This window comes from Fistularia commersonii, chromosome 14 (assembly GCF_037954325.1).
Source record: "Fistularia commersonii isolate RoL2024-O1a breed Wild chromosome 14, RoL_Fcom_v1.0, whole genome shotgun sequence".
Lineage (NCBI taxonomy): Eukaryota > Metazoa > Chordata > Actinopteri > Syngnathiformes > Fistulariidae > Fistularia > Fistularia commersonii.
The window spans coordinates 1,387,708-1,405,047 of NC_141297.1; the positions used below are offsets into that span (position 1 = coordinate 1,387,708).

Below are 17,340 nucleotides of genomic sequence, written 5' to 3' on the forward strand. Positions count from 1 at the left end.
TGATACCACCAAAGAGCTCCACTGAATGCCACAGGAGGTCTTTCCTACCTGAAGCTATCAGACTTTTTAATTCGGTTGGTATTCACTCAACCCAAAAGGGCTCATGTTACACCTCTGTTCATCCAGTTGCACTGGTTACCAGTAGCTGCCAGGATCAAGCACAAGGTCCTGACCCTGGCATTCAAAACCACCTCAGGAACAGGTCCAGCATATCTGACCGAAATGATAAGACCTTATGTTCCCAGCAGAGAGCGGCGTTCCTCTAATACAAACCTACTAGCAGTACCTTTTGCTCGCTCTAAGCGATCTCAGGCAAAACTGTTCTCAGTTCTACTACCTCAGTGGTGGAACAAACTCCCGGAAGCAACAAGACTAGCATCATCTCTCTCAACCTTCAAGAAACAGGTAAAAACGTTTCTCCTTCACGACTTTTTACTGCGCTGATGCTTGAGCTGCCCCAGATCAGGTTGGCAGCAAGTTAAGCTATGCACTGTGTGTGTGTGTGTGTGTACGTTTGTGTGTCTCTGTCCAAAAAAAAAAAAAAAACCCTCACTAACTCAAGCTTACTGTTCGGTATATTTCCTGTGCATCGTGTATTTGCAAGTGTATTTGCAGTCCCTATGTCCTCTATTGTAAGTCGCTTTGGATAAAAGCGTCTGCGAAATGCAATGTAACGTAATGTAATGTAATTCCTCTTCCCTCAGTCGCAGGGAATCTTCAATCTTTGTAGTTACACCTAACAGTTAAGACAATTCATATTTCATTGTATTTCTTATTCTTCCTCCTTTCTACTATTATCTATTACTGTTATATTTTTTACTTGAAACTCGGGCACAACAATTTCCTCCGGGATTAATAAAGTTGTTCTCATCATCTCATCTCAAAGGATGCTGGGGAAACAACACACATATAGAAACAATACTTTTTTTTTTTTTTTTTAAATAGGTAAGAGAACGGGGTCGTGTTTTAAGACACCTGTAAAAAATGGGAAGGACAAAATACACTGTATTTTGAAAAAATGTAAAACAATGTTAACTTAGCTTCTTTGCGACAGTTGTGTCTGCGTTACGGCAGGCGCTTAGCAGACCTGTCAGACGGACAGCTGTTGTCCGCGCGCGCCTCACCGTTCGACTTCCGGCATCAGCAGGAAGCGGGTAGCGCGAGCGCGAGCGCGATGACGACCGCCGCTCTAAACCTCAACATGTCCAAGTTCTCAAAGTTGATCCTGAGCGGGTTTTCAATCGCGTTTTCGGTGATAATTGCCGTGGTTTTCATCAGGACTCTGACCATGGGCGTGGACCAGCAAGTCCTTCTCACCCGCTGGGAGAAGACCGTTAACATCTCCGCTGTTTTGGACGAGCATCAGCGGGAGAAGCTCCTCGCTAATTTCAAAGGTAAATAGCCGCTTAGCTAGCTAAGTGCAATATTTACCGACGGCGTTAACTAACAAACAAAACACAAAGAAATCACTTTTTGTTTTGTTAATCCACTCCAGAAGCGGTGCGGATCCCGACCGTGTCGTTCTCGGACACCGACATCAACACCACCGCGCTGCTGGAGTTCGACAGGTTCCTCCGAAGAAGTGAGTTTACCTTTTTGTTTTGCTGCTGCCGTATCAAAGGTTAGAGCTCTGCTTGCAAAATTGTAGCCCAACTCTTGTTTCTGTGCGGTAAAAGCTGCTCTACGTTTGCATAAAAACGCTATTTTCCTTCCTATCGATACCAAGAGAGTGCAACTTAAACCTGTTTCTGCGGTTGCAGTAAGTAATCAACCGAGGGTACCATTAGCATTGAACTTGAACAGGATATTGTTAATAAATAACTCTGGAAAAACAGTCTGTTTTCTGTGCTAGTTTGCCAACATGCATTTTTGTGTAGTTTTGCAGTTATGTGGCGTTTTCATTAGACGAAGTGGATGTGAAGGAGTCATCCTGAGAGTAACAATTGGATGCAGCAGAAAGTAGTGCAGTGCAGGGAGTTGGGTCATAAATATAATTAAAACAGCAGCATGTAAAGTAACGGGATACATAGAAAATAAATATAAACTCTTGTGCAATAAGAAGAAAAAAGTGTCGTAGGAATAATACAGCAAAGTAGAAGGACCTCACAAACAAACTGCTCAAGCCGAGAAGGCTTTTAAAGTTTACCCTTCGTTCCTGGATCAGATTGCATTTGAATTCAAAGTCCAGCTCATTGGAATATGGTGAACCCTGTGCTGCTCAGGGCATGTTTCACTGAACTGGACCCAGGGAGAAGGTGGTCTCCTACATGTGACTCTCTTAATATGCAAGCTTGTTCTTTGTTGACGACAAAGCCTTTTGTAGAACGTTACATTTTGAGTAAGAGCCCGAACAGGGTTAGCAGCTCTGCAAAAAAAAAAAAAACATTGTGTCATGTTTAGGCAAACAATTCAAGGTTTGTACATTGTCAGTCACTGTTAATATATTCAGAACATTTTGCATAAGTCAATGAAATGTACTTGTGCAGAACGTTAGTGAATTGCACCGGCTGCACTTTGCAAGTCGAATTAGGTTTGTCTGTGTTTGTTGCAGCTGACGGCTTCAACTCACTGCCTCCGGCTTATTTACCTTTAATTCACATGACCTTTTAAAACAAGAGCAATATTTCTTTGTGGATTTCTCCACCGCTTCTGTCCGGCTTCTATCACATGACTGGGGAATTCTGTTTTAGTTTTTTACAAGAAGTATGCATGGTTAAACTTTTGCAGTATTGATGTCAAAACCTCACACAAATGGCAACAAGAGGGTTGCATTCACAGATCCTTCTAGAGTATTGTTTCTCAAATAGTGGGGCGATGCTTATGGTGTAGCATTAGCTCTATAGTGGAGGTTTTTTTTTTTTGTAGCACTAAGCATATGTACGCACAGAACAAGGCAGGAAAGATGAAGTGCAGTGAACAAACCCTAAAAAGATGGAAACATTTTTAACAGGGATGATAAGAAAGGCGGTGAGAAACGGAGATAATGATACGAACGTAAGTCACACGAAAGCTAAAACGAAGAAATACGACGACGCGTATGTAGCGCTTAGCTTCACTGTGACTACTGTGGCAGATGAGAAAAGACCAGTGTGTTTACTGTGTCTAAAAATGTTGTCAGCGGACAGCATGAAGATAAATAAATGAAGGCGTCACTTAAAGACATTACACCCCTATTATAGCGATAAACCCCTCGAGTTATTTCAGCAAAAACATGCAGAATATTGGCAACAATCATCCCGATTTGTGAAAGCTACTCTAGCGAGCACTGTTATGCTAATAAATGTAAACAAAGTTATTCTTCTTGTTGTGCAGAGGTGTGCATAACAATTTTTATAGACAAATGATACTACTTATAGTAACAGAAAATAATTGAGCTGCACAACATGATCATCAGATTGAGAAGTCACTTATTTCCAGTACTTCTCCCTGTTTCAGTCTTCCCTACAGTTTTCTCTTCACGTTTGGTCCAGCATGAACTGGTAAACAATTACAGCCACCTGTTTCGGGTGCAAGGCTCACAGCCGGACCTGGAACCGTACCTGCTGATGGCACACATAGATGTGGTCCCTGCCTCCGAGTCGGACGGCTGGGAGGCCCCGCCTTTTTCTGCCAAGGAGATCGATGGCTTCATATATGGAAGAGGGACCTTAGATAGCAAGTCTTCTGTAATGGTGAGCAAACATACAAACAAGTTTAGCCGTTGTACCATTCATCGGTCGTGCAGCTTTTAGCCGAGCTGAAACCATGTCTGTCTTCCAGGGTGTCCTCCAGGCTTTGGAATACTTGCTAATTAAAGGCTACACACCACGCAGAGGATTTTACATTAGCCTTGGTCATGATGAAGAAGTAAAATGACTGATTATTTATTGTAATTTATTCTTTGAGTTTGATGTATCTGTGAAATAACATTAGTCTTCTTTTTAAATGAAGGTCCAAGGCCTGAACGGCGCGTTCAACGTTATGCGTGTCTTGAAGGAACGTGATTTGCATTTCTCTTTTATCCTGGATGAGGGTTTGGCAATTATTGACGGAGTCGTCCCTGGACTCAGACTGCCTTTGGCTCTGTAAGAACCTTGCGTGCTCTCCTGCAACGACTCAGCGCAATCATGGCATTAAATGTCATTTCTGTATCGGAGACGCACCGTTTTGTCCGTGTCCATCTCTCGTAGAGTCGGGGTGACCGAAAAAGGCTACGCCAATCTGAAGCTGAGCGCGACCATGAGCTCCGGCCACTCCTCGATGCCGCCTTCCGAGACCAGTATCGGGGTCTTAGCTAAAGCAGTCAAAAGGTAAAAAGAACATGACTTTTGCCTTTTTTTTTTTTTTTCTCGCGGTGACGTTTTATCAAGGCTTCATACCTCTCTCTTCTCAGATTAGAGGATAACCCCTTGCCGAATTTATTTGATCACGGGCCTGAGAAAAAAATCTTTGAAAACTTGGCCCACGAGGTGAGGCATTCATGGAAACATGACCAATCAGCTGTTTCTTAAAATGTACTATTCACTCCATATCTGTTGTATTAACCGACTTATTTTTGTGGCATTAGTTTTCGTTCCCGATGAGGATTATAGTGTCAAATTTATGGCTCTTCGGTCCACTTCTTTCCAAGTAAGTACTAAATGAAATCAGCATGCAATTTTTCTGACGCACCTCCAGGATGCACGAGTACATTGTTTTTTTTCTTTTTTATTTGCAGGGTACTGGAAGCCAAACCAAACTCGAACGCTATTGTTCGGACAACGACGGCAGTCACCATGTTTAATGCAGGAGTGAAGGTGTGGTTATTGACCCACAGGAAAGGAGTATGCACCCTTTTCAATTTTAATATGAACAATCCAACATTTTCTGTCTTTTTGCAGATAAATGTCATTCCGTCCGTAGCCGAAGCATATGTCAATATACGAATTCATTCAACACAGACATTGCAAGAGGTAAGAGGTTAAAAGCTTCTCATGCCGAAATATGAAGCGTGTCTGGGGAGCGTTATCCTACAAGAATTATTATTCAGAATTTATCTTATCTGGCTGTATTTACACACCGCATGTGTGTGTGTGTGTGTCAGATTTTCCGATCAGCAACCGGTGGTTTAGAATCACTCAGCTTTTTTTATCAATTTGCATTTGCGATAAGAGTATCAGCCAGAATGAAAGGAAAGGCGTTCCGGCAGCGGAGATGAAGATGGAGATGATCAGGAATGAGTCCGTCAGAGGGACAGCACATGGTAGATGTTCTGGAGATGGTCACACACACACGGAGATGCTTTGGACATGGACGGAACCCTATTTTCTGTATCCTCCTCTCTCACGCCAACTAACTTCATATCTTCTCATAAATCTTCTCAAGACCTGCAATTTCAGCATCCGTGTACCAATATATTCACTATCGCTCCTCTGAACATGGATTCTGCACTCCAGGACAGGTTTGAAGACCCACATCGGTGCATGTTTGCCTCTCAGGCTAGCTGTGGCTCTCATATGGACATTGACCATGACATTTCAACACCACAATTGACAGCGTCACAACAGAGAAACAGAAGTGCGGCTCCTGCTGAAGGCACGCTACAAGGCGTTCAGATGCACCGGCCTACAGCACGTCCAGGGCAGATCTGAAGAGGGATAAGAAGGCCGAACACGAGGTGAAGGCGGAGGAACGCTGTCAGCTCCAGGGGCGTCACAGATAACAAGAGCAGCAACACCTCAACCCGCTACCATGGATGTGCCCTTCCGCAATCGAGCTGAATGACTTCTATGCCGGCTTCGATAAGGACAATAAGGAGAAGGTTATTCATATCAAGCCCTCTGATGACCACCAGCTATTCGCTGTCTGGCGCACAGACGTACAGAACGCACAGATCCGTATCAATGCATGCGAGGCTGCCGACGCTGGCGGCACACCTGGATGTGCGTTCGCCGCGCTGAGCATCTTTCTGGAGTCTTCGTTTCATTTCTGCGTCCTGCAGCTCTTCCTCCCGTCTTTTCTTCAATGCCACTGTTCCAAACCATACAGCATCGCTAGTCTTGTATCTCATCGAACCCCTGACACTTTTGTTTTGGAACTAAAGACTCAGACTGGGCTGATGTTTGTAAATCATCAGGTTGCGGAATTACAATTTTACCACTCGACACTTACAGTGGTTTTTCTCGAACAATATTGTCTTTTTCGAGGATTTGCAGTGTCTCTGATAATTGTCACGATCTGGCTTAGGTGCTTTCTCTCCTGGAAGCCACCATTGCGGACCCTCGTGTGAAGATCGACTTTATCACCGGGTTTGAGCCTCTACCAGTCAGTTCCACCGATGAGACGGCCCTCGGCTACCAAGTCATCAGGAAAACCTTGTCCGATCAGTTTCCCAATGTTCCAGTGGCTGCAGGTAAAAATCCGAAACCCAACCGAGCTGTCGAGGCTAACGTGCGCGCCAGTCGCTAACGCTGCGTTTGAACGTGCAGGGGTCTGCATTGCAAACACGGACAGTCGACACTTCAGAGATTTGACCGATAACATTTATCGCTTTATCCCTTTATTGCTGAAAACTGATGATTCCACGCGGTAAGAATCCGTCTCATTCACAATAAGTGCAAGTAAAGAAACAAGTTTTTACAAGTTCGCAAAGTTCAGAAGTAGTATGATGAAAATAACATCTGTTTTTTTGGTCGTTGCGTAGAATCCATGGCAAGAATGAAAGGATTTCCAAGAAGAACTATGAGGAAATTGTACAATTCTTTATGAATTTCATTCAAAACTGTGACATTCAAAAGCTCCCGGAGCCTCACAGTTCTTCACACGAGCTCTAAACCGCCTTCTTTGCACAAGTGGCCACAGGTAACAATCTACCAGCCGATAAATAAACAGCGGACAGCAGCCAAAACTGGCATCGAGGCTAAAGCCACGCCACCCGGAACGGCCATCCATCCCTTCCACCGGCCGTGCAAACTGCAAAAAAACGTCTCAGATTTCACAAATTTCCGAGCTGCCGGTCCACGAGGGATGCTGCCCGGACGCGATTGCAATCTTGTTATGACCAAACGGAGACGACTGCTTCCGTCTTCTCTCGGGATAAAGAGATTTTAGAATGCTGTGATTTTTATTTTGAACTTGAAATCCATACAGTCCAAGTGAAATGACATTGATTTAGTCATTGAAATAGTGGCTGCTCACTCTAGAACTGCTGTATTGTGACCTCAAAATACATTTTGTTGCTGATTCTGAAATTAAGGTATATATATATATTCATATATAATATAAATCTTTGTGAGGTTATTGAATGCACTGGATTCATATTTAAATGGAGTTTTAATTTGCCACAGATGAGCACGAGACGACAGAAGTGGTGAACGTGTTGTCAAGGTTTCTTGAGAGCGGCTGTTTGTTGCACTTGCATCTGTGGTGATTTTGTTCAGGGTTATTTTTTTTCTTTTGACGATGGTGATCGGTGGGTTTATACACTGCGTTGCAGATTTGATGTGAATTAAAAGTGCCATACAAGTAAAGTCCGATGGGTCTGTTGACTTTGGCTGAAAACGACAGCTGGAGTTCGTCAGTCGCCGTTCGGGGAAGGAAGGACCGGAAACTTTGGAGGTTCAGGGGAAAACAGACAGAGGGCGCCAGAGAATAACATACCTCCAAAGTATAGCATCCTGGATCAAAAATGGATAAAATCAAGCGGGATCAGCATCCTGCGCTCGCCCAGGTCACTTAAAGACAGAGAGGATCTGTTGACATCAGTCCAAACAGTGATGTTCTCCAAAATTTCACATTTTTAAGGTTGTTACTTTTGTATTTGGTGTCTCTTGACGTTCATTAATTCGTCATCCGTAGGCCGGTGAGGATCTCTGCTGCCACATTGTGAGAGCAACCATCCACACGTCATATGAGATGAGAACAACTTTATTTATCCCGAAGGAAGTTGTGCCAGAGTTTCAAGCGAAAACATAACGGTAATAGATAAAGATAATATAGAGCAGTGGTCCTCGGATCCTTTGGTACTTAAAGAAAATCTAGGTACAAGTGATAGTTTTTTCATTAGACCTTCTAGATCTTATTTTGAAAAGCAACTGTTTCCGCCTTTGCGCAGCAGTTGATATTATAATTCATCCATCCGTCTTCTCCTGCTTATCCTGCACTCAGGGTTTTTACAATTAACTCCCCTGTTTTTGCACTGTGGGCGGAAAGTGGAGAAAACCCTCACAGAAAGAACCACTGCGCCGCCGTGCTGCCCTTAACATCGCCTAATATAATGTAATCATTGCATTCCAATTAAATACCGTGAGCTGACAAATTTTGAATTGTTGAACCCCCGCGCCTCTAACTGGACCGCTGATATAGAGGCATGCAACCATTCACATGGGAATGTATCTTAGCAGCACAAATGACAACACGCTAACAGAAAATAGCCAAGCTTTATGGTCCTAATGCACAGAGGATGTCATAACAGGCTATGCTATATAACTTGATTACGCAATGGGTAAGTAAATGCGTAATATTTATCATTGTGCACTACAGCGTGTCATAGGTGAGGTAGAATTGCTAACATGAAGCTACAATTTATTTCAACAAGACCCTGCATTATCTGCCGTGAGCCCTGTTTACTGCAATATGAATGATTTCGTGCAACCGATATGGGATAACCTGAGGGACATCGGAAAGCTGGGATACAGCGATCCCTCGCTATAACACGGTTTACTTTTCACGGTTTCGCTACTTCACGGATTTGCATGGTGCATTGTGTTCTGCATTCTGATTGGCTAAAAAGTCACTCCGCTTCTTCTCTACCTGTGCGTCAATAACGTTGCAGTTTAATATGTACACGTACGTAAAACAGCTTGCCGAATTTACATGACGTACGTGCAAATTCTCTCGCGATTTTGAGTTTCTCTAAAACCCGTAATGTTGACAAAACGCTCTGGAGCGACAAAAGCACCTTGCAGGGCCCAAAAGGCAGCGGAAGATGCTATCTATGGCAGATAAAGTTAAACTTCTGGACATGCTAAGGGAAGCTAAAAGCTATGCGGCTGTAGGTCGGCATTACGGAATTGATGAATCTTCCGTTCCTTCCATAAAGAAGGAAGAAAAAAACATAAGGACGACAGCAGCAAGAAGTTTTTAATAAGGATGCAAAAAGGGTTGCAACTGTCCGCAATTTTTTTCATAATCATTTTTAATTTTCTCCCGTTTAATCCAATACTCGGGTCGCGGTGGTCGGTGCTAATCTCTGCAATTTGAAGCCTTCTGTTCACATTGATGATTAAAATTATTATTTGACAGTACAGAAGTTATTTGTTGAAAAAAAACCTTTCTAAAGTACAGTACTTTTATTTGTGAAACAAACGATTGAGCCTGTAAAATGGGTTGTTCTTTCTTTTCAATGTATAATAGAGTATTTAATTGTATATTATAAAAAAAAAAAAAAAGGTTTCTACTTCACGGATTTTGCCTATCACGGGTTCTTTTTGGAACGTATCCCGTGCGAAAAACAAGGGTTTACTGTATTGCGTTTTCATCAGCATTTTGCATTTTCCTTCATTGCAAAGGGTGTCATTGTGATTTGTGCATTACCTTCGCAGCCTCTGCTTCCTGGTCGTGGGGAGTTAACTCCGTTCACGTAACTGTAGAGAGCCTTGGAAAACAGGATTCACGTAGCCTCCGGCAGGGCTTGTAGCGCAGCAGTTGTCTTTGCTTTGTTGGGCTTAAGTACTGAAACTCAAACATGTTACTAGAGTTCACATACCTGGTGAAATAAGTGATGAAAAGGTCCCAACTTTGCAATGAATGCAATTTCATAACTAGCCTTGACATTTTTCCTCTTGCAGAGGGGTTTCCTCGGTCTAAGCCAAGACCATCAAAACCAGTCCTCAGTCGCTAGATTAGCTTGCGTTGATATTTCAGCGAATCCAAGTCACATTTAGCGAGAATACGAAGACGTTCCCATGAGTTGAGCTGCATGCAATATATTCATATTTCTATAAAATCTCATCTTTAATCCAAAACACCTTCCGCCGGCCAACGGGGTTTCAAGATAAACATTCCTGTGTAGATACGTTTTGTGTTGCAGGAGTTTTTCCTGTGTAACAACCATATCCGCCCTGAAGGTAAACGTCTGAGCTTTGAGTCGGTCAAATAATTTATCGAGCTCATTCCATTCTGCAGGAGACAACTCGCTTGAAAAAAACAAAGAAAGTGAGCACACAACTTTAGATCAATAGCTGCAGGCAATACCTTTCAATTGGGTCTGTATTGGGACCAGTTAGAGAAATAGCACTCAGGTCAGGAGCATAACTCGTAATCTCAGAATAGATTGTTAATCCTTAATCTTTTCCCTTGAGGGGCAACAGCAACCTTCTCAATCTAACCCTATTCTCTGTATCTTCTCACTACATCCATTAATATTTGGTCTTCCTCTTCACTGTGCGCACAATTATTAGGCAAGTGGTTATTTTGAATATCATTTTATCCATAATTTCCAACACCGAGCTGTATAAACTTGAACTCTAATTGGATTTAATGCATATCAGGCGATGAAGGATTATTTGGTAGATTCTTCTCAGGAAAAGTGGGGCAAAAAAAGTTTTCAGAGTCTGAAAAGTCCAAAATTGTGAAAAGGGAAGCAGCACTTTAATCATCTAAGAATTGGGGAGTGATCACAGAACCATCAAATGTTTTGATGCAAATAGTCAACAAGGTCGCAAGAAATGTGTCAGGAAGAAATGACGCAAATTAACCGCCAAAGATTGGAGAAAAGAAACAAGAAGCCGTTCTCCTTCGGCGAAATGTCAAGAATGGGCCGAGAAATATCTGAAGACAGATGTTTCAAAGGTGCTGTGGACACATGAGATGAGCGACTCGGAGTAAAAGGATGGACCAGTGGTCGGTTTGTGCAGATATTAAAGAGCTAGTTGGACCTTTTTGAGTTGAAAATGGACTCAAAATCAACTCTGACCTGAAATTTTTAGACACTTTCCTCAAGCAGTGGTTCAGGAAAAAGTCTGCATCATTCAAGAAGACGGATTTTTAAGCAAGAAAACGCTCCATCACATGCAAAGTAGTCCAGTAAAGGCCTTAAAGATGAATTACTAATGACATAATCCTACTGAACTTTTGGGTCATTTTTAAGCAGATTTTGGAGGCACAAAAATTTTATTCTGATCAGATCCTGATGTGAATGGAAGGCTTGTGACTCAAAAACAAAGGTTGCTATCTTGGCCGTTTTTTTTGAAATTTCAGAATTTTTGTAAATTGAGTTTCTCATTTTAACAGATGAAAAGTGAGAAGGGAAATGCTTTTTCATTTAGTTGCATAATTCTGCACACTAATAGTTGCCCAATGTGTACATATACTCTTTAAGCCAAAACTTCACTTTTTACTAAAATATTGAGGTTTGAAGGTTTAACATTTTGGATTGAGCAAAAGCTCTGGAGTTGTACAATAAAATTAATCCTCAAAAATACAACTTGTCTAAGCATTGGTCTCTCTAGAATCCTTAAAGTTTATCATGAGATCAAAACACTTGAAGTTCCTCAACTTCAAGGTTTTCTTGAACAAAGTCAGATAAAGTAGTTGTAATACTTAGTTTCTTTCCTGCATTTGGTTGCTCCTATTTGTTAGACTTAAACATAGAAAACCTGGGATGCCAAACTGTTGCGCAGTTTATCTAAATGCTTAAGATTGAAAACCCTTTTGTAAGTACAGCTTTCTTTAAGGCAAAACCCCTTTGATTACACATTTTCTGGGATCAACTACATATGTTGATCAGAGTACCGATACTCTACCAGAGAAAGCTAAATATTGTGAAAGCCACCCTTTCTGGTGGAGAACTCTGGTACCTTCCCATTTCTTTCCTGTGAGACAATCCTATTGATGCTCTTATGGTCCTGCAATGGCCTTGAAGAAAGCTACTGGCTCACATTTCATCCAGTTTTGTGGGGAACACTTAAATTCTGTATTGTTTAAACCTTCGTCTAAACATGACATCCATAACCAACAGATCAGAGGCCTGCTGGAAGAGAGGCAGAAGGTTCCTGTTTTGCCACCAGTAGACACATGGCCTAACCTGATAAGCCTCCATCAGATCCAGAAAGTCAGCTTTGACAGGAAAAAGAGGGCCACTGTGGTCACCCGCTCTACCTTGCCTCAAGACATGTATGCCTTTAGGTGACTCTTGTATGGCATCTGTGACAGCCAGTGTGGTATTTCAGTGGAAAGGCCTCAAAAACTTTAGGGGTGAGCAGACATGTAATGCAGCTTCCACCAAAACTGAAGTAAGCCACCTAAATGTAGTACAGGTTTCCTGCTTGTCTGAAAGAGCATACATGTGGTCTTGCAGAAGGGTCAAATGTGGATCCAACCTCGTCCATTATAGCAAAGTCTTTGTCGTCTAAAGAACCATCATGAAAACGTGCAGATCAGAAAGGTCTTGTGCATGTTTAAAAATTAGACAACTGTTAGAAGAAAAACACTTTATTTCTGGCCTGTTACACTTTCAGTGATCCTAGAAAAACATTAAGCAATTCCACTTGTCATTGATGCAAGCTATGCCTCACAGGAACTGCCTGAATCCTCGGATGAGTTTTCAGTAGGTGCAGCATCTAAGCAGAAATAGCACATTAGAGGGTGGGGGTTGGAAGGAGAGTCCCTATAGATCTATTTACCTGAGACCAGAAGAGCATGCAGGTGACTAATGAGAGGGTATTGTCCCTCCCCACAGAACTGCCCGCTGAAGTCATCCAGATCTAGTGCCCAGACATTGGCTCCTCCAAACCCTTTACTTTTCAGATATTGCACCTAAAGAATCAGATGATTGTAAGAATGCAGCCTCAGAGAGGCTGAAGTGTCTGTTCTCATTGAGCTGGTCCAAAACATGGATAAGGCAGAGGTTTATCAGGAATGGTATTAACAGCCAGCTTCTGCAAATCTAGTTAAGACTTCCAACCACACAAGCAGTGGAGCTTAGGCTACTATTTAAGCCAAGAGGCTCGACAACCTTATGGCAACTGGACTCCGTCCCCTTGGGGGGGGGGGAGGGAGTCACCCCAGTCAGCTCTGAGCTAAATGAGTAGTCATGGGCAAGTTGACATTATCCACCATGGACAGATTACAAGATCATCTGGCAAGTGATGACTGAGGGGGAAGTACTGGTATGTAGATTTGCAAAATAAGACCAAAATTTAAGGATGTAAGCACTGGGGTCTTTGCAGAGCAGGTTTCAGAGAGTGTACAAGACTAGTCAGTCAAACAAGTGATTCTGATGGTGGCATCAGACTGGAACCCTGAGGTTCTTTTGAGAGTGATGTTATTCCCACCTTGGTTGAACGCAAAGGCCTAGGACACTTATGGCTGTAAGAGGGCAAGTTGAGGATACAGGGTTTGAGCATTCTGTGGAGTGCTGAAGCAGTTTATCCACTTCTGATTTAACCCTGGTCTCATGCAGTTAGTGAAAACTGCAGATTCAAACTTGGACTAAAGGCTAGTGCTGGGATTTGATATTGCAGAAAGAGCTTGCAGTGAGATCTCAAGTACTAGTGCTGCCTGCAGTCCAATCTTTGGTACTTTCCTGCAGGCAACTTATTCAGCTATAGCTTCCGTAAACAGAACATTCCTCTTACCTTGCCTTCAATGCTGCGCTTGTTGTCAAAGCCAACCCACTCGTCATTTTTAACAGCATAGGGCACCTTTTGCTCGTCGATCCAAAAGACACTGGCACCTTGGAGCCATGCGCAAATCTGTAGAGATGGAAAATTAGGCTTGGCCTAACCGGTTGCAAGAGTGACCCTGCATTCACCTCACAGCAATTTGAGGTTGCCGTCAATGCTTGGTCAGATTTGAAACATCTTTAGTCATCCATTGACATTTATTCAAAAGAATCTCCAGTTTTGAAATGAATTTCTTAGCACATGAACAGTTCAACTTGTAGTTGAATTCTCACCTCATAGTATGACCAAAAGCCAGCTTCAAGGGTGTAGGGTCCAGCTGCAGCAGCACCACTGGTGGGGGCTCCAACATCATTAGCTGCTGTTGATGTACGAAATGTGCGTCCATATGTGGCAAAACCAACCAGGAGCTTCTCGGCAGGTGCGCCTTGGTCTTTCCAGTAGGTCATTGCAAAATCCTAGAGTTGAAGTCAGTTTTAGTCTAGGATTGAAAGGATTTGGCTCTCAGCAAGAGCTTACCCACCAAGTTGAAGTCGACCAGTTTGCCTTCATCTTTAGGACCACGGTACAAAGGACTGTTGTGACCTGTGAAGTTATCCCACTGTCCATGGAAGTCATAGGTCATGACACTGATGAAGTCCAGGACCCTTTCAGGTGGACCGCATAGAGAACATTAGAAACAGCCTTTCTTCAACTTGCAAGCATTTCATGAACTCACTTTGAAATTTGTGGAATCTCATAGCCACTGTCAATTTTTTCCTTCCCAGCTGCTACTGCAGCTGCCAGTAGCAGCGGTGACTGCTTTGTCTGAGCACCTTCTTGCTCAAATGCAGCAACCATTTCCTAAATACAAGAAAGTTGAAGCTGTGCATGACAACCATTTAGTTCTATCCCAGACTGAGGAGCACATGTCCAAGCTAACCTGACACAGTAGCGTGAACCTCATCTTGTCCTCTGGGGGGCTTCCTCGGGATCCGGGATACTCCCAGTCCAGGAGCAGACCGTCAAAGCCATGCTGTCTCAAATAAGTGATTGACGAGTTGATAAATGTTTGACGGTTAGCCGAGGTTGAAGCCATGGTGGTGAAGCTGTAGAAGCAAAAGCATTAGTTGGCTCGCCAGGATGCTCTCACTACTTTAAATAAAGTCTGGACAGCATCATGACCATACTGTCAAAGCAGTAAAGACTCACTGTTGGACTCCAAAGACCCACCCGCCCACAGCCAACAGAGTCGTCAGATTGGAGTTTCTGGAAAATCAGCACCGGTAAAGTTGGAGCGACTTCTGTACCACAAAAGCATTTGATTGCAGGTATAAAACAGTGAGTACCTAAACTTTGCCACCTTTATCCAACTCCCTGTAGTCCCAGCTTCTCATGTTTTCTGCCCTGCTACAACTAATCAGCCTTCTTTCAGCACCTGCAACCATCATTGTCCATGGAGATACTTGTCTACCCTCATCTGTCCACCGCTGTAAACAGGCTCACCGACCCTGATGGTCACAAAGCTCATACATGTTCTGCACCTGTCCAACTCTTACGCCACTCCAGACCTCTTGGCACCCAGTTGTATGCTTTTCCTAGATCTACAAACGCACACTGCAGTTCCCTCCAGGCTTCATAAAGCAAATACTGACTTTTACTCAAAGCATGAATTAACTCTGTTAACATAACGCTACAACCAACTCACTTGCTTCTTAGTCCATTGAAGGATTTGTAGAGGGTTTCATCATTCCACTCAGAATTTGTGAGCATATTGGTGGGGCTGATTTTGGCAAAGGAGTAGATCAGGTGGGTGCAGAGGTTGGGGTCGATGTTTTCAACTGTGAATTTTCCTGCGCCTGGTCGGTACTGAGCCCAGTTGGTAAAGTAGCATGCCAATTTGGTGGAGGACACTGAAAAGTGTACTCTCAGTTAAGTGACTTCCACAAAAAACTCTTGTCATACAAATAAAAGGAAGTTGGGAAAACATACCAAGCTGCGCAAAAATCAGGAGGGACAACCCTAGAGGAAAATACAGTCAAAGGGTTATCCTTTCCTCTAGATTGCTATTCTAGACTGAGTGAGGAACTGGAACTTACCTGCCAGAAAGCTTAAGCAGGTCATAGTGTATCAGTTGTCGTGTTCCTTCCTTGGGCTGCAATCACAACAGTTGACCAGAGATTAAAATTAAATCTGATAGTTTGCTCCTGCAACACCTTAAACATATGGGAGAGTAGGTTTTAACAGCTTCCATAGCAACTAGGAATACAAGTGGGTGTAACAGGTATGTTTTTGGGACCCACTGGCAGTACAACAAATCTTTCTGTAATGCATTTCATTGACTGAAGCAAAAGGCAGTCAAAGAAAGAAAAGTAGTTCAGTACCACATGTGTACAGACACAGTCCAAACAATCAAACCAGTACTGTTGTGGTGGAAATGGGTACACACCAATACAGGGGACCAGACCACAGAAACACTGGTATGCCTCAATGCAAAGTTGGTGTCTTTATACTGGCCTACAGTGCTGAGGATCAGCTTCAGGTGGGTGTAATCAGGTGAGTGACAGCAGGTGTGTTGGGCGAGCAAGGGATACCGAGCAGTGCCAAAGTACTGAATCCAGAAAGGTGAATGGATTGGAGACCACAGGGAAAGAAGAAAACCCTTCACATCACCATCCGAACATGTTCTCCCCCTATTGTTGGCGGTATTGCATTTCTTCTTCTTTCTTCAGTATTTGCCCTCCATAATGTCAGGGAAAAGGGATGCAGCTTCCCCAACAACAAGTGAATCAAGCCGTCTAGATTTAATATCACATTTCCTCATGGCTGGTGAAATGTTCATGTCAGAAAAGTACAAAAAAAAAAAATCCTAAAAGGAGTTGCAGTGCATGAATGAGATATGTTGGATGTGGATCCCTGATCTCATCAGCGTGCCATCTTATTGGGTGCAGTGATGCCTTATAATGATTTGATGCCAATGAAAGAGGTCAATAGTCATGACAAGTGACTTGATAACCAGGAAAATAACCTGTGAAATTTGAAATCCAGCCTGTAGGGTTTTTCATCCCCGCCAGTGATGCATCCCATCACTGCAAACAGAATGATGTCCTTGCGGGAGGCAACAATTGTAGGAGAACACCATGTAGAGGGCGGGGCTGAGGACGCCTCTCTGATGAGTTTCCATTCTTTTGTGATTGGTGAGGACTGCAGAGAAGAACGCCACTGCCTTCTCTGCAGAGCATCTACCACCGCAGAGTCCGAAGGAGAGCTGCCGCCATTGCCAAGGACCGCCACCACCCCCAACCCAAACACTACTACCCTCCGGCCAGAGATCCAGGACTCTGAAATGGAGAACGACACGACTGAAGAACTCATTCTACCCAGCTGCCATCAGACTCCTGAACAGCTGATAGGAGTCAATAAACAAGTTGAACTTCACAACAATCCTGCACTTCACATTCAGCACCCGACTCAACTGTTTGTGTAGCCTAACTGAGGATGTGGCGCAGGGAGTAGAAAGCTTGTCCTTGGTACTGAACATTCCAATGTGGCGTTTCGGTGATGAATTAATGGCGGAGACGTGAAAGAGTTTGGGGTAACGGTCGACGCCATGACCCATCGGCCTTGGGCACCATGTGAAGCGGGGAGTCCCACGAGCTGTTAGACCACCTAGCAATCCCCAGACTCTCCATGGTGGCCAACTCCTCCCTCGCAGTTGCTT

At 43.4% G+C, this 17,340-nt stretch overlaps 2 protein-coding genes across 2 annotated transcripts; one reads left to right on the plus strand and one right to left on the minus strand.

Moving 5' to 3' along the window:
• The first annotated feature begins 1,105 nt into the window (after window positions 1–1,105).
• pm20d1.2 (peptidase M20 domain containing 1, tandem duplicate 2) lies at window positions 1,106–7,482 on the plus strand. The gene is made up of 13 exons (XM_086159291.1): window positions 1,106–1,394; window positions 1,496–1,582; window positions 3,436–3,671; window positions 3,760–3,846; window positions 3,931–4,064; window positions 4,170–4,289; window positions 4,373–4,448; window positions 4,547–4,608; window positions 4,697–4,775; window positions 4,860–4,931; window positions 6,205–6,370; window positions 6,447–6,546; window positions 6,662–7,482. Exons 1-13 carry the CDS (start codon window positions 1,175–1,177, stop codon window positions 6,789–6,791), a joined length of 1,569 nt encoding a protein of 522 aa, XP_086015417.1. The 5' UTR covers window positions 1,106–1,174; the 3' UTR covers window positions 6,792–7,482.
• Window positions 7,483–12,633: 5,151 nt separating this feature from the next.
• LOC147226833 (acidic mammalian chitinase-like) lies at window positions 12,634–15,743 on the minus strand. The gene is made up of 10 exons (XM_086159966.1): window positions 15,719–15,743; window positions 15,612–15,641; window positions 15,328–15,532; window positions 14,832–14,888; window positions 14,563–14,728; window positions 14,359–14,483; window positions 14,164–14,287; window positions 13,916–14,098; window positions 13,596–13,712; window positions 12,634–12,774 (listed from the first exon to the last, which is right to left on the minus strand). Exons 1-10 carry the CDS (start codon window positions 15,741–15,743, stop codon window positions 12,634–12,636), a joined length of 1,173 nt encoding a protein of 390 aa, XP_086016092.1.
• Window positions 15,744–17,340: the final 1,597 nt, after the last annotated feature.

Bases quoted from the DNA above. Each gene is read 5' to 3' on its own strand.
- pm20d1.2 (XM_086159291.1), top strand. From the start codon at position 1,175: ATGACGACCGCCGCTCTAAACCTCAACATGTCCAAGTTCTCAAAGTTG. The intron at 4,776-4,859 runs GTGTGGTTATTG...GTCTTTTTGCAG, and splicing joins TGTTTAATGCAGGAGTGAAG to ATAAATGTCATTCCGTCCGT. The intron at 4,932-6,204 runs GTAAGAGGTTAA...GATCTGGCTTAG, and splicing joins CAACACAGACATTGCAAGAG to GTGCTTTCTCTCCTGGAAGC.
- LOC147226833 (XM_086159966.1), bottom strand. From the start codon at position 15,743: ATGACCTGCTTAAGCTTTCTGGCAG. The intron at 15,642-15,718 runs GTAAGTTCCAGT...ATTTTCCTCTAG, and splicing joins CTGCTTAAGCTTTCTGGCAG to GGTTGTCCCTCCTGATTTTT. The intron at 14,099-14,163 runs GTGGGTAAGCTC...CTTCAACTCTAG, and splicing joins AACTGGTCGACTTCAACTTG to GATTTTGCAATGACCTACTG.